The 22,160-nt window shown below is 40.5% G+C and overlaps 1 protein-coding gene across 9 annotated transcripts in view; it reads left to right on the forward strand.

Annotated features, from left to right (window-relative positions):
• Positions 1-6,153, forward strand: part of AKAP7 (A-kinase anchoring protein 7) — a 157,643-nt gene extending 151,490 nt beyond the window's left edge. For 4 of the 9 annotated variants that reach the window (XM_058735276.1, XM_058735280.1, XM_058735282.1 and 1 more), the window contains one exon: positions 4,823-5,840. In XM_058735276.1, coding sequence (XP_058591259.1) covers positions 4,823-5,019 — 197 coding nt within the window. In that variant the 3' untranslated portion in view covers positions 5,020-5,840. Of the gene's footprint in view, positions 1-4,822 lie in introns of all 9 variants that reach the window. The other 5 variants (XM_058735275.1, XM_058735278.1, XM_058735281.1 and 2 more) reach the window with 2 other exon arrangements.
• Positions 6,154-22,160: the final 16,007 nt, after the last annotated feature.

Below are 22,160 nucleotides of genomic sequence, written 5' to 3' on the forward strand. Positions count from 1 at the left end.
TATCAATTCTATTTATTTTTTCAAAAAAGCAACTCTTGATTTCATTGATCTGCTCTACAGTTTTTTAGATTCTATATTGTTTATTTCTGCTCTGATCTTTATTATTTCTCTTCTTCTGCTGGGTGTAGGATGTCTTTGCCATTCTGCTTCTATTGTGCTGTTAGATTTTGTATTTGGGATTTTTCCTGTTTCTTGAGATAGGCCTGGATTGCAATGTATTTTCTTCTCAGTACTGCCTTCACTGCATCCCAAAGCCTTTGGATGGGAACATTTTTAAATGTTGTACTCCCTTCAAGGACTTTAATCAACAATTCACTGGACTGACAAATATTTATCAAGCTCTTATTGTATTCAATAAGCTGTGACACACATTAGCAGAGTAGAAGATAACTGAGAACCTAGGACATGGTTTCTATACTCAAGACTGTGTCTTTAGCAGAGCAGATACTCAATCAGTGGTTGTTGAATAATAAATCAAGTAAATAATAAATAAATAAGGCTCTTGATTTGTAAAGAAACTAAGAAAGGAAAACCAGTAGGGCTTTGTTTTGTTCTCTGCTGTATCCCCATAGGCTGGAATAGCCAGGTGTATCGTAGGTCCTCAGTGCATATGTGAATGAATGACCAAATGACCATGTACTATCCGTGCAGCCAAAATTATTGGAATCCAGTGGAAGCACATCACTTCCATCTGGGTTAGTCAGGGAAGGCTTCTTGTAGTAGTGGGATTTTAATTAGAGAAAGGGAGGGCCATCTAGAAGTAGAGGATGATGTGGAGGCACCTGAGGAGATGTTGGAAGCTGACAGCGGGAGCACGGTGCTGGTGGGTGATCACCAACAGTCAACTTTAGAAAGCTTAGGAAGACTAGTTTAAATTTTTCTGTAGAGACAATGGACACTAAAAGGGACAGTTTATAAATATTAAGCTAAAGGTGTTATACCAAATGCATTGAGGAGAAGACAAATTGTGAAAAGCACATTCATGGGGCTTGGCTAGTAAAGGAGTTAATGAGGGAAATGCAGGAATCAGACAGTGTCCGTCTTGTTTTGAGCTTGGTTGACTTGGATAATAAAATAATAATAAAAGCATAATCACAAATGGGAAATCAGAAGGGAAAAATAACTTTTCATGGGAAAACTTTTGTGTTTTCAATCTCTGAGTGTTTGAAGTGACAAGAGCACTTCGTAGCAGGCCGAGAGAAATCTCAGAAACACAGATGATGTGACTTGAGGCATCTTAGGAGTGAGTAAAGACTAGGATCAAGTACAACTAGTGAGTATCAGTGATATGATGACTGATGTTACCTGAAAGCTGACCAGAGTAAGGAATAGCCCGGAGGAATGCGCCTCTGGCCTGGGCGCCGAGCACAGTAGGGTGGCAGCTGCAGTCATTCCCAGTGTTTTGAGGGTACTTAAAAAGTGTCCCTTCATTTGCAGTGTGACTTTTTCCCTTTTAAGTTTGAAGAGCCATTATACAAATAGTTCCAGGTAGGTAACACATTTGGAGGTATCGGTTATATAAACACTGTCTTGTAAGATTAAGCTAAAATCCTGTAAGTATTACACAATATACTCATTTATTCTTACTGATAAAAATAGTCTTAAATTGCCCCAAATGTGGTATTAATTTCTTTATCTTTATTTTAATAATAATATCCTGATGTATTTACGTTGAATTACTTCTATGTAGATATCACAGAGTTGAAGCTTACTCAATTCTAAGCATATTTTGCACTTCAAAGGTTCTACCTAGAACTTTTGGTCATCTGGGGTGCCACATGGCCACTTTTTAAGGGAAAGCAATTGCTAAGGCCTTGCACTGGTAGAAAATCTAGATGGGTCTTTAAGCTATCTCTCATCTGCTTGGATGGTGCTAGGAATGATGGTTATAAGCAGAGTTGGTCCTGGACGTGTGTTAAATAGAAGTGGGGCTCAGAAGGAGGTCTTTAGGCCAATTCTCTCCCTTAGCATATGTGCTTTTGTATTTCAATCCCTGTTACATATAAGCATAGAAAACAATATCCATCTTCCAGCTCAGACCCTCAGTATTTACCTGTCCCAGACCTAAGGATGCAAGTGTAACACTGGGCTTTTGCCTCCTGGGGGCCAAGGGTAATATTCCAAAAATGAGCTGATTTTAATGTAGTGAGCATTCTAGTTTTTATTTTTCCTCCCCAGCTTATTGAGATATAATTGACATATAACACTGTGTAAGTTTAGGGTATAGAATGTGATGATTTGATATACATATTTATTGCAAAATATTTGTCACAGAGACTTTAGTTAACACATCCTTTACCTTTACCTAATTATATTTTGTTGTTGTTGTAGTGAGAGCACTAAAGCTCTACTCTCATAGCAAATATTCATGTATATGATACAGTGTTGGTAATGTAGTTACTGTGCTTCCATTAGATCCTCAGAACTTATTCATCTTGTAACTAAAAGTCTTTGACCGGGATTCCTCATTTTTCTGCCCCTGCTTAAACCACCATTTGATTCTCTGTTTTTTTGAGTCCAGTGTTTTTAGATTCCACATGTAAATGAGATCACACGGTATTTCTTTCTCTGTCTGCCATCTTTCACTTAGCACAATGCCCTAAACTTCTACCATATTGTCACAAATGGCAGGATTGCCTTCTTTTTATGGCTGAATAATATTTCGTCTTATACAAATACCACATTTTCTTTATCCATTCATCATTGTACATAGGTTTTTTTCATGTCTTGGCTATTGTGAAACACATTCCAGTGAACATAGGAGTACAGATATCTCTCTGAGATTGTGATTTCACCTTCTTCAGATATATACCTAGAAGTGGGTGGGATTGCTGGATCATATGGTAATTCCAACTTTAAGTTTTTGAGGAACCTCCATACTATTTTCCACAGTGGCTGCACCAATTTACTTTCCCATCAACAGTGCACAAGGGTTCCCTTTTCTCCACATCCTCGCCAGCATTTGTTATCTCTTGTTTTTTTGATAATAACCATTTTAACAGTTGTGGGGTGATATCTCACTGGGGTTTTGATTTGCATGTCCCTGATGATTAGTGATATTGAGCACCTTTTCAGGTACTGATTAGACATTTTTGTATGTCTTATTTGGAAAAAATGTCTATTCAGGTCCTCTTCCCATTTTTAAATTGGATTGTTTGTGTTTTTGCTATTGAGTTGTAGGAGTTCCTTATATATTTTGAATATTAACCCCTTATCAAATATGTGACTTGCAAATATTTCCTCCCATTCTGTAGATTGTCCTTTCATTTTGTTGTTTGTTTCTTTTGCTGTGCAGAAGATTTTTTAATTTGATATAGTCTTGCTTGCTAATTTTTACGTTCATCGTTTGTTCTTTGGTGTCATCTCCAAAAAAAAAATCATTGCCAAGACCAGTGTCAAGGAACTTTTGTTCCTTTGGTTTCTTGTCAAGAGTTTTTTGGTTTCAGGTCTTATGTTTATGTCCTTATTCCATTTTGAATTATTTTTTGTGAGTGTGTGTAGTAAGATAGGGGTCCAATTTCATTCATTCTTTTGCATGTCGATGTCACTTTTCCCAGCACCATTTATTGAAGAGGCTGTCCTTTCTGCATTGTGTTTTCTTGGCTCCATTGTCAAACATTAGTTGACCATCTATGCATGAGTTTACTTATGGGCTCTAGATTCTGTTCAGTTGGTCTATGTGTCTGTTTTTATGCTAATACCATACTGTTTTGATTACTGCTGGATGTTCTGTATATGTCTCTTAGGTCCATTTGGTCCAAAGTATAGTTCAAATCCAATGCTTCCTTTCTGTTTTTCTATCAGGATGATCTATTCATTGTTGAAAGTGGAATACTGAAGTCCCCTACTATTATTATATTGCTGTCTGTCACTCCCTTGAGATCTGTTAGTATTTGTTTACCATATTTAGGTGCTGCATTGTCTTTGCCTCCACTCATCTGCCTTCTTGGGTCCACAGCTCGTGGAATAAGATTAGGGAATGAATGGGCATGAGAGATGAGTCCCTTGCTCTTTTTCCCCAGTTAATGGAGACATGGAAGAGAGTAAGTGGGAAATGTGTAGCATAGGAATAGATGAGAACCAGCCCTTTTAAGGTGAAATGAAAGGTAGAATAATTAAACCTTGATCATCACTAGCAGGGAAATAAAATGGCTATAAAATATTAACATCTAGTAATTTACTATCATCATCCTAACTCTTGAAGGGTTTCTTATTTCTGAAATTGTAGTGATAGCACCGAGATTACATAGAATATTAATTTTACAAGTTTATTTTAAACCAGTTCCTAGCAGGAATAACTGCCTTTGTCTTCATGGAATTGCTGAGAGTTTATTAACAACCAATCTATGGGCCAATCATTTAAACAACTAGTGATCCCAAGTAGTTAGTTGATTGGGAAATCTTGATCACCTGACATTTATCAGTGGTGAAGGAAAAGCAGATGCAGATCTGGTTGGTGAATTCACATGTCTGAGGCTCCAGGTGGTGGGTGCGTGGACTTTAACAGTAGCAAATAGCCATGGATGAGAGAAGGACAAAAATTCCATGTAGAAATAGGAAGCTCCCAGCATTGCTAGGTGGAATGTTTTTGGAGTGGGGTTAAAGAACTGCTTTTCAACCTGACATCTTCAGGCATAGGCAGTCTCCTGTTTCTGCAAATACCTAATGAAAAGCCACACCAGTGTTCTTGGATTTACAGTTCCAATTTGCCAGATTGAAGGACACTTGCTCTTTTTAACTAACTGAACTAGCCGGCCCCTGCATGCCAAGTTTCTATGGCAATATGACCTCAGTGATCTCTCTTCTCTATTGTGGAATGTAGGTGATAAGAATGGAGGTGAGCCTGATGATGCTGAACTGGTAAGGCTCAGTAAGAGGCTGGTGGAGAACGCGGTGCTCAAGGCTGTCCAGCAGTATCTGGAAGAAACACAGAACAAAAGCAAGCCAGGGGATGGGAGCTCTGTGAAAACTCAAGAGGCTGATAGGAATGGCACTGACAGTGACAACAACAGGAAATGAGACCCCAATGCAGGCAGGCCCCCCCCCCCCGCTGCTCCGTGAGAAGCATCCGGCTCCCCTCTGCTGAGTCAACGGACTACTTTGCATTGTGCTGTTTAAATGTCTCTTGTCCAAGCTGTGGAGATTGCCTAATACTTTCGTGATCAATGTGTTTGCATTTCTGAAGCACAACAGAAGAGAATGGAGTGCCGTGGCTAGCAGAGGAAACTCACTTATGAAAGAATGGCCCAAGTTTCACTTACCCTCAGCCATGGCCAAGGGAGAGGGGACTTTGGGTTATGCCTCATGGACTCAAATTAAAGGCCTTGGAAGGGGCCTTGCCATAAATGGAATACTGCCATTCATATTGCTTAGCAGGGCATTTGACCACTTTACCTGAGGCCAAAACACACACACAGCTAACAAGTGCTAAGTTTAAAATAATCACTGTTGAAATCTTTTCCATACTGTCAGTCCATAATGTCTCACACTTGTCCCATGTCTGCTGTGGCTATGCAGTGATTTTTATTTACCGTAAATTCGTTTCATGCAAATTATATATTTTTGGCAAAATGCAACCTTTTCTATAACATGTGGGCAACATTTTAAAGGTTTCTTTTAGCCTTCTTTTGATAAGTCGGTGTGCCATATTTAATGTTTTTCACTGGCATTTGTATGTAAAATGTATTATATAATTTTTTTTTCCCCTAGGCAAGAAACCTATTGGATTCCGGGACTTAATTAATGAAGCTTTGCGTCGAGAAAGGATGGGTCTGAAGTCCAAAGTGAAACAGATAAAGGAACTTTTATTAAAACCTGAGACTCAGGCCAGGATTAGGAGGGAGCTTTTTGAAGGAAGATCTGTTAACAACAGTAATCAAGGAAACCAGGTTGATTTCGGCGCAACTTTGACGTAAGCGCTACGCTGTTATCACGGTACCATAGTTAATGAAACCTTTTCAGATGATTTCATAGGTCTTTGGTAAATACTAAAAAGTGTTTTCATAGTGTCCACACAACAGCAAACCAACATTTGGTAAGGAATGAATAATTTCCTGCCAAAGAAAACAGATTCTGCCCTGTTATGTTTTAAACTCAACTTGTGTTCTGGTATGTTTGTTTCTGTAATATCAAAAGTTATTTTATAGAAAGGACTTCTTTTTTTTTTTTTTTTTTCAACATTTTTTATTTTATTTTTGGGACAGAGAGAGACAGAGCATGAACGGGGGAGGGGCAGAGAGAGAGGGAGACACAGAATCGGAAACAGGCTCCAGGCTCCGAGCCATCAGCCCGGAGCCTGACGCGGGGCTCGAACTCACGGACCGCGAGATCGTGACCTGGCTGAAGTCGGACGCTTAACCGACTGCGCCACCCAGGCGCCCCGAAAGGACTTCTTAATTAGCTGTTGTGAGATGTTCCTTGGGTTCTCACAGATAAAATACACAGACTGTGAAAAATCATTTACATACAAAAAAAATACAGTGTTTTAAGGATCACTTGCCTTCTGTTGATGTGATTTTTGTTGTCATTAAATCAGAAGTAGTATTGTCCACGTATGTCTGTATCTAGTGTTACTTTTAATGGGGATTTGAATGTTTATTGAACATTAGTACTTGAATGAACATTTATAAGTGTAATTATTACAATTACTGGTTAAGAATGTTTTATAATATCCATATGTATTATTTTTCAATGATCAAAATGTAGTTTGCTTTTTCATTTCTTAATGAATAAATGTTTGGGATTTTTATTTTCTACTTTTCTGAAGATAAGCCCTAGGTCTTACTGTATCCCTTATAATCTGAATTTGTTTGCACTGGTTCATTTTTAAAGAAAATTCTTGAAAAATTTCCCCTCACGTGACAGTCTTTGGTAACAGCTTTTTCTATGGTCATTGCAAAATGGCTGCTACTAAGAGATCATGTTGGAGAGGAAATTATTGGAGATCAAATATGTAATCATTTCAGATACAAAATCCAGCTTACTCATGGATTTTAGCTATTTTTTCACTGGGTAAATTCTACATTTATTTATAAATGAATTTATGCATTTTCATGCCTCTTAATAAATGTATTGTTTTTCCCTTTTTGCCTCTCCCTTTTTTTTCCTGATTCTTGGAAGTTGTTGTATCTGTGTTGGTAGAATGAAGTCATCAGCAGGAGCTCTGATCGCTTTAGTGTTTTTTCACCTTTATTTATGTCCTTATCCTTCATGCTAAGATAGCACTGTTGCAGAGCATCTTCTGCTTTAGATTTTTAAATCACCTCAAATCAGTCAGCCTCACAGAGAATTAACAACAGAACGTGAAATGCAAAGAAAATCTAAATAGCATCTCACAAACTGCTAATTATGTGTCAGTGAAGTGACAGCAGGAGTGAAGATGAAAGGAGCAGAGAACCTTCCAGATGCAAAGACAGGGAGCTGCTTACCGTGAAATCCCTTGGTGGTGTAGAGGGCTTTCCTTAAATAAACCTTTAAGATAGGAAGCAAAGATATTTTGGGACTTGCCTTGTTTTTCAAATGAAGAAACAGACTCTAGGAGGCTGTGAGTGCTTTTTCCAAGGCCATTCCTATTAGGGAACTGGCCCTGAACTACACCCAAGGGCTCCATCTCAACATTCCAGAGCTATTTTCACTGTTCCATTAATCTAGGTTAACAGTACTTTAGGAGAATTAGATCTTCTCAGCCTATTTCCATAAATATCTTTATTCTCAAGGAGCTGTTCCAATCTTTCCAAACAATCTGAAAGGCTCAAATAGTGTCTTTGCAATCTGGGGTTACAGGTCTTACTTTAGTTAAGAATTGTTGCTTTCATTGGCTAGATACCTCTGTGCCAGGTGATTGAAGCACACTATTACATTTCTTCCCTTCAGTGACCCTCCTAGGAAGTTACTAGGACTGTTTTACAGCTTGGAAAACTAGGAAACTCAGGCGCCTAGGCGGCTCAGTCTGCAAAGTGTCCAACTTCGGCACAGGTCACAATCTCGTGGTCCTTGGGTTTGAGCCCTGCTTCAGGCTTTGCGCTGACAGCTCAGAGCCTGGAGCCTCTGTGTCTCCCCCTCTCTGCCCCTCCCCCACTTGTGCTCTGACTCTCTCTCTCTCTCTCTCTCTCTCTCTCTCAAAAATAAGTGAACATTAAAAAAAAAAGTCCTTTAAGGAAACTAGGAAACTGGAGCTGTAAATGGTTAAATGGCTATGAAGCTGAGTGGCTATTTATAAAGCTAATAAAAGGTAGGGCTAAATTTAGACTAGGGTCTTCTACTTCAAAGCCATAGTCTTTCCACAATGCAACACTTCCTCTCTCTACCAAGTACAATACATTTCACAAGTTAAGGATGGGTCACTTTCTTTTGACTCAGCCAGCTCCCTTGTAACCCTGAAGTTATATGAATGTACATGAGAGCTGTCAGCTGATGTGATGGAACTGGAGGGGGGGAAAAAAACCCCAGATAGTTAATTTAGAGATTAAAGATTCTAATCCTTATCAATGAAATCTTCATTTAATCAGGTTTACAGAGATCATGGGAAATATACAATAAAATATATTTTCTTCATGATTCCATTCTAACAACCAAATAAGAATTGGCAAAAGTCTAAATTTGGGATCTGAAATACTCAAAAGACCCTTCCGCCACTGTTCAAACTCATAGGATAATCCCTCGCTGGGTCTCATCGCCAGAATATGTTGTCCTAAAATGGTAGTATATGTTATGTGGCCTTGGCTTCTGACAGGGAGGCTGCATGGTTGGTCAAAGAGTCTCAGTTTGGTCCAGGAGGTGGATTGTGGCTTCTAGACCTTCCACCACTGAGAAGCGATCTCGAGCAAACCAGCTCACTTATCTGAGCCTCCGCTGCCAAATTAGAATCGGACACAGTTTGGCCAGGTGACTTCCAGGGATCCTAGACTCTGTGACTGCCCCACAGTGCTGCTCATGCTAGCTCCACTGTCTCGGCGGGCCACCCACGTGTGAGCCCTTTGTGACTCTGAGTGCATCCAGTGTCAGTAAGATGCTTAGTGTTACATTCTTTCTGTTCCCTTTTTGTTGGTTCTCAACTTGAGGTAGGGAAGCTGCAAGGGCACACACTCACATTTATAACAAAATTCCAATATTTTACAATCACTGGAAGAATAGCAGATCCTATATGAATGTTAAAGGGATGTTAAAAATAATACACACACACACACACACACACACACACATATGTTTCATGCTTATTTATTTTTCGAAAGAGAGAGCGTGAGCAGGGGAGGGGCAAAGAGAGAGGGAGACAATCCAAAGCAGGCTCCAGGCTCTGAGCTGTCAGCACAGAGCCCGACTCAGGGCTTGAACTCACGAACCTCGAGATCATGACCTAAGCCAAAGTTGGATGCTTAACTGACTGAGCCACCCAGGTGCCTCCAAAATAATATTTAAAAAAAGTTTTTTTAATGCTTATTTCTGAGAGAGACAGAGTGTGAGCAGGGGACAGGCAGAAAGAGGGAGACACAGAATTTGAAGCAGGCTCCAGGCTCCGACCTGTCAGCAGAGAGCCCAATGCGGGGCTCGAACTCACAGACCAAGAGATCATGACCTGAGCTGAATTTGGATGCTTAACCGACTGAGCAACCCAGGCACCCCCAAAATAATATTTTTTTAAATGTTTATTTTGAAAGAGAGAGAGCACGTGCATGTGTGCGAGTGGGGGTGGGGCAGGGAGAGAGGGAGAGAGAAAATCCCAAGCAGGCTCCACGCTGTCAGCACAGAACCTGACTCGGGGCTCAATCCCATGAACCAGGAGATTATGACCTGAGCCAAAATCGAGAATCAGACACTTAACCAAGTGAGCCACCTAGGTGCCCCAAAATAATTATTTTCACTAGCACAACAAGATTCTATCAGCTTTGAACATGGTCCTGTTTATAGAATCATATTATTGTATTAATCTATTTCTTAGTCTAGAGTAACTAAAGCCCTTTGAGATATACTAGATTTATATAGAAAGCATACTTAAGATTCAAACTGTTCACTCCAAAACCCCAAATGTGCCTCACCCAGGTGTTCTATCAGCCAGATGTTCTCCTAAGGAGGTGAATAAAGCAGTCTTGACTTCATATCTAGACATCATTTCAGACCTATGACTTACTTACACTTCTGCACTTTATCACAGACGTCTAAACCAGCTACCACATTATGTAACAAATTAAGATTTATTTCATTATATAATTAGGGTCAACAAACTTGTAGAATCTCCAAACATAAATTGAATGGGTAATCAATCTATTGTCATCCATTGTTTTCATCATGTTCAAAACTCTTCTGTAATAATGAAAAAATTTTAGATGCATTTCTGAATTCCAATTTTTTTCCATGTAAAGATAATCCACATAAAAAATAAATAGACCCAGTGTACTTAAAAAAAAAGTTTCCAAGTCCCTACATGAATTTGGTGGCAGACACATACAAACAAGACAAAGCCTTGGATTATTTCATTCACAGTGAAAATGCACACTAGAGAAATTCATTTTGACTCGGTGAATTTAAAATTCTGATGGTAGCTACAGCACTTTTCCCCTGGATCCCTGTTCCGGGAATAAAAAGGTAATTTGAGAGCTGATGGAAGGTAGTATAATCATCACTAGTGTAATACACTCAAAACTACTTATTTGCATCTATTAAGTGCAAGTGATAAATTTAAGCATATTGGGATGATCTTAAAATGTAAATGCAGTAGGGGGCGCCTGGGTGGCTCAGTCGGTTAAGCGTCCGACTTCAGCTCAGGTCACAATCTCGCGGTCCGTGGGTTTGAGCCCTGCGTTGAGCTCTGGGCTGATGGCTCAGAGCCTGGAGCCTGCTTCCGATTCTGTGTCTCCCTCTCTCTCTGCCCCTCCCCCGTTCATGCTGTGTCTCTCTCTGTCTCAAAAATAAATGAAACGTTAAAAAAATTTTTTTTAAAAATGTAAATGCAGTAGTTATTCCTCTACGTATTCAGTTATTAGTCACTTATTGGAAGATCATTAAGTTCTGTTATATCATCAAAGATAGGAGTAATACAACTGAGAAATCAATTCATGCTTTCTAGTAAGCTTATGTTACTTTCCCTTTAGTGGTTCAAGTTATTTCTGAAAAACCACTATCCTGTGACACTACCCTATATATTTATGTGTTCTACACTATTCTCTGACCCATCTGCTTGCAGTCCTGTCAACTTAAGCAGTGCTATGACATATGGGGCTCTTGTTCTTAAGTAACCTTATAGCAAATTGGCACAACTCTTCAGTTTACTCCCCACACTTCCTGCCAAAAACCATGTGGCACAGAGTGACCATGATAATGTCTTTGAATCAAAGTGCACTGTCCTTTCTTTGCTTGTTTTTAAACCACATATATGGTGCCTTATCCATAATTTAAAAAAAGGTTTTTGTTTTTTTTTTCTGTAAATGCTCACATGGGATATATAAAGCTGTAGGCGGTGAGAGAACGAAGAATAAATCTTATAACTGGACAGGAATTACTGTGCTGAGAAAGGAGACAAAAGTGGTATGTATGCACCAGTCCAAAAAAATATCTGATATGGTAATTGAGGCAGAGAAAATAGAATGAATATGTAACAGTGCGGAGAAACTAAGTATATCTTTTTAAGACTCTGGAAGGCGAATCTGGAAGCTATTTTTGTCAGGTTCATGCTTGAGAAATATCTTTATGGAGGGGCATATGATAAGGGCTTTTGATGATTTCATGGATATTTGTCATACCTAGTGACTTCCCAGCATCTTCTGAACACCTTCCTAATTTGGGGGAACTTCCTACCTTGTGAGCCCCGTTTCCCCAGAGTAGAGGCCCTGAGATAGAGGTCAGGAACTCAACTCCTCAGCCTTCTTTGTCACTGGGATTCAGACATGTGACCTGGGCTCCGCCGAGCAAGAGGGTGACTGCGCATGGAATCAATCTATTCTGGTGAGATTGGTGGAGAGACATCCAGCTCTCAGAAACAGTAGTGGCAAAAGTGCTATCTGGGGGACCCCACACCCTGTGTAGGTAGTATACAGTGCCAGAGTTGGTGACAGGGTTCCCCTGGAGCAGCTGGTAGCGTAATGGAGCATCATTCCTGCTGCTTGGCCACCCAGCCTGATTTGCAGGACCTTCTGGGGATTCTGTGAGCTATTGAATATCTTTTGCTATAAAGCTCCTTTTCCACTTAAACTGGCTAGAGTTGGTTCTGTTGCTTACAACTAAAAATCCTGATTAACACCAGCTACGCTCCACTCAATCAGTGTTTCAACACAAAGCACAGCTGGCATTTTGAATCGGACACTTCTCTGTAGAGTGGGAAGTTGCCATTCCTGGTTTCCAGGCAGTAAACGTCAGTAGCAGACTTCAGTTATTGTGCTAACTTAATGTGCCCCATACATTTCCCAAATCCCCTCCAGTGGGGCAACATAACCTCCAGTTGGGGGACACACTACTGAGTAGTCCTTTCCTAGCCACATAAAAGAGTTAATGCTCCAGGGCATCTGGGTGGCTCAGTGGCTTAGGCGTCGACTTCAACACGGGTCATGATCTCACACTTCAGTGGGTGGGTTTGAGCCCTCATCTGGCTCTCTGCTGTCAGCGCGGAGCCCGCTTCAATCCTCTGTCTCCCTCTCTCTCTCTCTCTCTGCCCCTCCCCGGCTCTTACGTGCTCTCTCTCTCTCGAAAATAAATTTTAATAAACATAAAAAAAAAAAAAAAAGAGTGTGCTCCCTTTCATGGCCATTTTTACAGCAAGTAATTGAGGCCTTGAACCAATGCTCAATGGGGCTCTGTCCACACTTTGTCAGGTATCTGGATGGAAACAGAAAAACGAAACCACCTGCACATTTTATGCAACACGGATCAAAATGCCTACTTACTGTACATGGAAAATGGCTGGAAGGTTCAACTGTGATGGTAATGGTGTCATTGTTGAAAGAATTTTGATGGTTTATATAAATTGGGGGGCCAACTTAGAAACTGAAAAAAGATGACCTCCAAATTCTAAAGTAGTATCACATGATGGGGAATATAACAACAGGGCTATTTCTTATTCATTTCATGAAAACATAAGTTAAATATTTCACATTATGTGCTTAAGAGGAAAAGTGTATAATAAACAGATACAGGGATATTTTAATGTAGTCAATTAGAGCTATGTTAGAAGAATAGAAATGCTTTAATATATGAAAATATTAATTTTCCCTGAGAGGCATGCTAGAAAGATTTCAGCCATAAAAACAGGAAAGAGCTCTTCCTATGGGGCTTCACTGAAACCCAAAGAAAGGTGCTCTCTGAGTCAAGTGACACACATGGAAATATAGAGAAGAGTTAAATCGAGCATTCCCAGAAGAGGAATGTAATAAATAAAAGAGAATGAGGACATCACATTAACTATAGATTGTAGAGGATTCAAACTTTATGTTTTAAGAGAAATGACCAGTCTTTATTGCATTCAGAATGTCTGCCTTTTATGCTTATGATAAATAAAGCCTATAGTTTGTTGCTTTCCACAATGAAGTATTTTTAAAAACTCAGTTACTATCTGAGATCTACCTAGAAGAAAATGGTATGAATTAGGATGCCTAGGCCTGGGTGGATTGGATTATTGTTGCCAATTCTTCACCCTTCCCTTTATCCTTTTCCATGTGACTGCCTGTTTTGTGTGACTTTACAGTTAATCCCATCGAAAGCAGTGTTATTTCTCGGGCCCTGTTGATGTCGGCGTGGCCATGTGACTTGTTTTGACCAATGGGATGTACATGGATGTGAAGCAAGCAAAGGCTTGAAATTTGGAGATCTGCAGAGCAAAGCTGAACCAATCTTTCAGCCTGGAGCCAAGCCCAGCCATGAACAGTTGTGCCCCTGCAGACACGTGGGTGAGAAAGAGATGCTTATTGTTCTATGCCACCTGGTTTCTTGTTATGCAGCATTATTGTGGCAGTAGCTGACTAGGGTGGGACCTACAAGTCAAACTGAAACACAACAGAAAACTTGAGCAAAATTATACCCTCCCCCCCACCCCCCCAAATGTCATAGTATCCAAGCAGGATGTATCATTTTGGGGCTCTATGAATTCCATGTCACATAATTTCATCTGATATCATTCACTATTTTTGCTTTCAAATAACATACACAATACGTTTATATATGAATATAAAGTATTAACAGTGATGAGTTCTGAGTGGTGGGATTATAAGTGAGTTCACTTCCTACTTTGTGCATTTTGGTATTTTCAAAATGTCATATAAGAAACATTTATTCCTGTAAATAAAATCTTAAATGCTGCTTTAAGAGAATCTATTTATAATCTATTCAGCTATCAGACAGTCTCTTGCATTGCAGCCCTAAAGAAGTGCTGCATACAGATGACATTACTCAGAAATCAGGCCGATTCATTCATTCATTCATTCATTCATTCATTCATTCATTCATCCATTCATTCATTGTGTATTTCCCATGGGCCAAATACTGGGCTGAGTGCTTGGCAGGTGAAAGACCCATCTATTGGAATGATGTATTTTTTCCTTTCTCTATAATCCCTGTTTCCCCTCATCACCCACCTCATTTCAGGCACCTGAGATGACCAAAGCCTACCATGGGAAATCCAGAGGATGAGGGGGGCACCTGGCTCTCAGACAGGTGCTGACCTGGTCCCCACAGATCAAGGGGCAGGTGGGCTTGTTGTGGGGCTGGGGAGAGGAGAAGGCCTTGGCGAGGAGAAGTGGGAGGCTGGGGAAGGAGAACACCCCACTCAGAGTAGAGCTGTATTCCCTGGGTCAAGGGAGGGCCTAGCAGGAACCCCCAACAGCCCACAAAGAAAGAGGAAACTTCCATCTTGTTTTCAACCTTGCAAATGCCTGTGTGAACCAAGCCTCAGGTCCTGAGAGCATGAAGCCACCCAGCCAAAGTACTGTCCCCTCCCCTCATGTCTCCTGGCCTGACCTTCCATTGTGGGAGGGAAAGGGCAGTGAGTGAAGGCAGGGCAGGAGGGACCCTCCCCCCCCCCCCGCCCCCCCCCCCCCCCCCCCCCCCCGCCCCGGCCACTGTGTGTTCTCGCCCTAAGGAGCACGGGCAGGCGAAAAGTCATGGCCGGGCTCTCACAGGACTGGACACTCTGACAGCTGAAGAGAGATGTGTGTGCCACTTAAAGTGACTGGTGGAATATATATTATGCAAATGAGAAAACACAAAATCCAAAGGACTGCCAGGATTTTCATCCTGGTGAAGGAGAAGATTACCTGCATCAAATAAAGTTTAAAGGGACAGGGAAGCAAAAACAAAGCTATATTTGGATAATGTCACAAGTCCCGTTTGTTCAACAAGCTGGTTGCAGCAAGATGACGAATCAGACTCCTATCGCCTCTGCCTGGGCCACATAAGAGCATCGAGTCTGGGAATGATGGGGAGCAGGCAGAATAGGACGTCATGGAGGGGGTGGCTGGGCTGGTGTCCCCCATGCCTCCCTGTGTTGCCCTGGACAGTTGGTTGGGTGAGGCTAGAACCCCTCCCACATCTGAGTTTGGGGAATCCCAGAGTAGGGAGTTCCTTTGCTGCTTTTCTGGTGGAAGTGCCAGAGAAGTGGCCAGCCAAGGTTAGAAATGACGCTCTTGCTGCTGTCCCAGAGATCATCTGTAAGAATAGGAAAGGTGCTGGAGCTTATTTGGGCCAGAGGAGGAGAAAGAGAGCACCTGCCTCCACTGCGTGATGAATTTTCTGAGGACTCAGAGAGCCACCAGAGGTCTTCGCCTATCCCTCAACAGGCAAAACCATAGTTCACAGAAAAACATGTAATTGGCAAGACTGTATATCATATGCAAATATGTGGACCTCACTAATAATGAAATAAAACAAGTTAAAGCAATAATGAGTTGCTTTTTTAAAACCTATCAGAGCATACAGGGTTAAGTAAAGATGTAAAAGTTTGATAATATATGAAGTTGGTGAAGTTGTATGAATCAGGAACTCTTGAATTGTTTTGGTGAGAATATGAACAGATGCAACATTTTGGAAGGACAATTTGGTGAAATTTATGAAGACGAATAAACTGAAAATGTTAACCCAGAAATTAGTTCCACTTAAAATTTTTTTCTAAATTATATTTGCCTATGTTTGCAAAAATACAAGTACAAGGATGTTGATTGTATCATACATAGCTTATGATGGCAACCACCGCAAAAACAAAGGTAATATCACAAACTCAATTAATATACATCTGATAATAAGTTGCGGTATGCACCAATCATGCCACCAGTAAAAAGAATAAAATGGATATAGCTATTTTGAAATATAAAGATAAGTAAGTACATTAAGCAAAATGCAAAGTACAAGGCAATACTAGTAATATATTCCTATTCGTGTTTTTTTCAAAAGGGTGTGTGTGTGTGTGTGTGTGTGTGTGTGTGTAGAGCATATTATATGTACAGGGAAGTTCTGGAAGGATACCCAAGAAATGATTGAAGATGCCTTCTTTGGAAATTATGACAAGTTCTGAAAGAGCACTGGGATTCACTTTCCATCAGTGAACACAGGGAAATGTTAGCAAGTCTTAGACCAAGGGACTCAACTGATGTCAGGGACTATGAAACTGGAAGACAGAATTCCGAAGAGGGAAGCCTTCCAGAAAAGGTCAGTCACTGATGTAGGGAACAAATGGAGTCACCTGATGGGCAAGGGCAAGATAGTAAGGATGGAGGGTAAGTGGGAAGAGGTAGGAATACAGTGTTCTCAAGGGCAGATTTGCAGATATTAAGCACGAAGAGCCAGTGATGGTAGGTGTCCAAATTCAGTGACACCCTAAGACACACCGTGAGAGGAGAGTTTCTCCTCCTAAGGTTTATCTCAGGGATTTGCTATGGGTAAGGGACCTAAAAGGCTTTGGCATGTAAATAGAAGAGATGGCATGGACATTCCTGTTTCCCAGGAAGGGTTTTCAGGTGGAGGCGTTAGAAAGAGTGTGGATATCTGAATCCACACTCAACTGAATTGGTAAGTCTTTTGCCTCTGATTCTGAATCTGGGTTTGAAGACAATACTATATGGCAGTTGTGTGTGTTCAGTCATGAGGTACCACGCTAGGTTTCATAAGCAACTCGAAAATGACAAAGGGGGGAAGGAAACCAGAGAATGAGGACAGGAACGATAGATGAATCTCATTTGAACTCTGTTCATAGCATCATTGGTTTTTTTTTTTTTTTAACTTGAAAGGCCGATTTTATTTTTTCCAAGTTTTTTGAGGAATAATGGGCAAATATAATTGTTTGTATTTAAAGTGCACAGTGTGGTGATTTGATACACATTTTCATTGTGGAACGATTACCAACATCAAGATAATTAACACATTCATCACCTCACATAACTAATCTTTTGTGTATGTGAGTGTGACAATGCTTAAGATCCGCTCAGAGCAAATTTCAAGTATACGATGTTGTATCATTAACGATAGTCACAGTGCTATATGTTAGATCCTCAGAATGTATTCTTAAACCTGAAAGTTTGTACCTTTTGACCCACATCTTCCCATCCCCCCAACTCCAAGTCCCTGGCAACTACCATTCTATTCTTCGTTTTTATGAAATTGGCTTTTAAAAACAAGAGATTCCACGTATAAGCGGTAACATACAGTTTTTGTCTTTCTCAGCCTGGCTTATTTCGCTTAACATAATGAACCTTCTGGTTCATATGTCATGGCATCACCGACACCCAGTTACAGAACAAACCTCTTTTCAAAAATGTACAACTAGTAAAATTTTCTTATAATTTCTGGTTATTCTTTTAAAGAAGAAAGCGAGTAAGGGAAAAAATGAAGAGAATTTGTGGTGAGGCACAACTTTACAGTATAACAAAAACATCCTGTTCTTTATTTTTCTCACCAGTTAACCTGTCTTGCTAGTTGTGTCTTTAACAATAGCACCCAGAGAGGCATGTGGGTGACTCTGTTGGTGAAGCGACTGACTCTGGATTTCAACTCGGGTCATGATCTCACTGTTCACAGACTGAGCCCTGGGGGGGACTCTGCCCTGAGAGCACAGAGCCTGCCTGGGATTCTCTCCCTCCCAACCTCTCTGCCCCTCCCTGCTCATGCACACGCATGCGTGCTCTCTCTCTCGCTCTCGCTCTCGCTCTCTCTCTCTCTCAAATAAATAAACATAAAAAAACATTTGCTATAAAAAAATTATTTTCGAATAAAAACAGTGCCCAGAGCTAAAGACACAAAGTAGAAGTCGGGGAAATGGAAGCGGGTGCTTCACGCCCACCATTGACTTCTGTCTGAGTTTCATCACTTGGGCAAGCACCTTAGATGCTTAGGTGACGCTGATGCATCGCTATTGTCATGATGCTGGCGATAAGAATGCTGTAATGACATGTTAATGATACTCAAGGAAGAAGACTATAATGGCGCTGATGAAGACGGTAGGTTCTACGACCAACACCCAGCATTATTATTATAACCAGGAGAGCCTCACTGTTGCCTGGTACAAAATAAGCACTCAAGTAATTTCTAAACCAATTCAAACATTTCTATGCAGCAAAATTCATTTTTTTTTTTTTTTGGTGTACAGTTTTATGAGTTTTTGTGCACGCATGGATTCTTGGAACCACCTCCACAGACAAGATCCTGAAAAATTTTCATATCCTGAAGAATACTTCGAAGCTGCCCCTTTGTGTTCCGACCCTCCCGCCGCCCTGAGCCCCTGGCAACCTCTTACCTGTTCACTGTTCCTACGCTTTTGCCTTTTCCAAAATGTCACACAAATGGAAGTATACAGCAGGTACCCATTTGAGGCTGAGATCTTTCACTGAATATAATACATAAATTTTTTTTTATTTTTTAAAGAATGTTTATTTCTGCTGAATATAAAATAAAAGAATACAGGAAAGACTCAGTTACTGTAGAACTTCCATGGATTGTGTCTTGACATCTTAAAAGAAATGGAGAAGTCACTCAGACACTGCTGAAACACTGTTTTCCTTCCTATGTAGCAAGAACTCCGTCTATTTAAAGCATATGTATTCTAATTTGCCTTTTCTATTTCGGGCATGTTCAAATACACGTCCTCTAGAGGCATGATGGAAGAAAACTCACCTCCCTACAGACTTCCCTTAATCTCTGCATGTGGACACATAATTACTGAGTTTTTAATTAAATTTTTTAGTTAGCTGGGCACTTGAACTTATTCCATTGCTGGTGAGATAATCCTTAGCAGTGCATTTCCTCATTCCCTGGAAAACTGCTGACCTTCCAAGCTGTCATAGGCTTATTCAGCACAGGCTGTGCAGCACAGCACAGCACAATTATGTGCAACGCAGAATTGAGTTGGATCTATAAGAGGTGAGAAGAGCCAAGGCTTGCATTTTCCTGCCTGAGGGGCATTTCCAGCTTCTACGGATGTGCTCCCACTTCCATTATAAGCAATACGTTCTTTTTTGCTGCTGAGTGCTGCTCTTTCATATGATGGGAACCATTATTTAGGGAGGGAATTAATAATGTGTTTTGGAATTCCCATTGAGATGAACATATTTAGCAGAGATAGAGTTCGGTACCTGCTGAGTAATTAAAAGCAGCAACCTCCCTTTCCAACTATCCTCGCATACACACATGCACACACACATTCACACTCGTATGTGTTGTGGGGGGTGGGAGCGGTGGCTTTCGGGAATAATCTATATTGCAGACTGGTTTGCTGTTGTGTTTTTAATGATACATTGCCAAGAAGAAGCAGATATGTTGTGGGATGTATAAGGTGGAATAGAGCCTAGAGAATGGCTATATGAAAACTTGCTTGATTTCTTCAAATGGTTAATATCAGGCCATTTTAATTGATCTTTTCCAATGAACTCTGTACTTCCTAGGGTTTTCTTTAAAATGTGTTATAATTACATATGGATTTATTTTCCATTTTAATTTTTGACTGCATTTCCTTTGAGGTTGGCTGTTCTATGTTTGTTTAAAACTTCATGTTTAAAATTAAGTTGGTGAACAAGAAACAGAGTAGTTCAATAACCAAGCACAGCATTGAAATATTTCTATTCTTTTAAAGTTTATTTATTTGGAGAGAGAAAGAGAGAGAGAGAGAGAGAGAGAGAGAGAGAGAGAAGGAGTGTGCACACACATGAGCAGAAGAGGGACACACAGAGAGGGAAAGAGACACCCAAGCCGGCTCCACACTGTCAGCATGGAGCCTGATGTGGGGCTAGAACTCACGAACCTGTGAGATCATGACCTGAGCTGAAATGAAGAATTGGACGCTTAACCAACGGAGCCACCCAGGCACCCCCTGAAATACTTCTATTTATATCACCACTATTGTGCTGATCAGACTGGGAGACACTTCACTGGTTTGTCTTTCACACTGGAGAAAGATAAAGTACTATATTAAAGACTAAAAAATTAGGGGACCATTGTTTATATATAGTTCATTGGGAAAATCAAATTGACTACATTTCTTCTGGCTGGGTTACCCTCTTTTGAATTCAGGAATGCCATAATGAAAAATCTCTTTTGAATTGTATACGATTGGCTGTCATCCAAACAGTAGTAAATGCTTTTTCTTTGTACTCTCATTACACCTTGAACATACTCTTATAATTATTGGCTGAATGCATCTGTCTTTCCTTCAGGTGTCTCAGAGGACTTCAATAACAGGAAATTTTTCTTTGTACATATGAAGTCTCAATAAACATATATATTTAAATGTTTATTTACTTTTGAGAGAGAGAGAGACAGAGAATGCTCGCAAGCAGGGGAGGGCAGAGAAAGACAGAGAGAAAGAGAACCCCAAGCAGGCTCTACACTGACAGTGAGGGGCTCAAACCCACAAACCGTGAGATCATGACACGAGCCAAAATCAAGAGTTGGATGCTTAACTGACTGAGCCACCCAGGTGCCCCCTCAATAAATATTTTTAAATAAATATTTACATACTGAGAATTATAGTTTTTCCATTGTTTCTAGATCTAAAAGCCAATATACTATGTCTTTGGAAATGAAGGGTTTGGAGATCTAATTTTCCATAAAAATAAGTCAGTCATTTTCCAAGTCATTCCTCCCTATATTGTAAGAATATCTGAGAAGACTCATCAAGTATTTTCTGCCCTAGGTGCTGTTTACTGCCACTCTTCTACCAAAGGGCTGTCCTAACATCAGCTTCTGAACTTTTATCGTTCACACCCTATGCTCTGCCACCCATGCCTCTGTTGCCTCTCTGGAGGAATGCTGCTATGAGTAGGGTAGTGTTGTTTATTCCATCCCAAAGGTGGAAAAATTAAGGTGACAAAGTGGTACTGCCTTCCCTTCAGCCCTTACTGAATAAAGCCATGATTGTTCCTCACAGAGATGGAGAGTATTCCCCTCACCTCGGTAACATGTCACACTTTATCATCTGGACTTTTAAACACATTGCCTAGTTTCACAATGTCACTTATGAAAAACTACTGCAAACTTCTACTTTTGGCCATGATACAATATCAATGACCAGAGATAACTTTCTCCCACCAACAACTTGAAAATTGGACAAAATATGTAACACAACTGTGTTCAGACATTAGAAAAGAAGCAGCATAATGTTGTCATCCTTGAGAGAAGAAACACAAGCCCTACATGTCTCAGCTTTCACCCAGAGGCAAATTTCAGACTGGGAAGGGAACTCCCCACCCCAAAACACCGATAGCCTTACAGAGTTGAATGTAGAGATCAGTGTTCAGGGAAGCTGTGATGGCTGGAAGTTGTGGGTCAGAGTTTTGGAAAAAAGGGGACTGCACATAAGAAGATTTCCAGGAATCTGTATGGGGGTCCTTTTGGGTCACTGCTAAGTGCTAAGCCACACTTGTAGCACATGAAACTACCAGGCAAAGAAAGCCACGGTGTTACAAGCAGGACAATTCCCAGATTTCACTCAGGACAGGGAGATGTTTCAACCATCCAGGCAAATTGAAGATTCCTCAGTGATCACTCCACATCTGGTGGCAATCTTGGAGTGATGATGTCTTAGTAGTAGAGCTGGACTATCTCTTGAATGAAGGTTACACTAGCACCATTCTAGCAAAGCTTAAAACAGGTTGTTTTTGATCCAAGGGATCAAAGTAGTCTACTATCTAAAAACAAAGACCATTGATCTTTAACTGAAGGCAACAAACTCCAGATACTCAACACCTCATAATGGCAAAGTCCTG

This window comes from Neofelis nebulosa, chromosome 6 (genome assembly GCF_028018385.1).
Source record: "Neofelis nebulosa isolate mNeoNeb1 chromosome 6, mNeoNeb1.pri, whole genome shotgun sequence".
Lineage (NCBI taxonomy): Eukaryota > Metazoa > Chordata > Mammalia > Carnivora > Felidae > Neofelis > Neofelis nebulosa.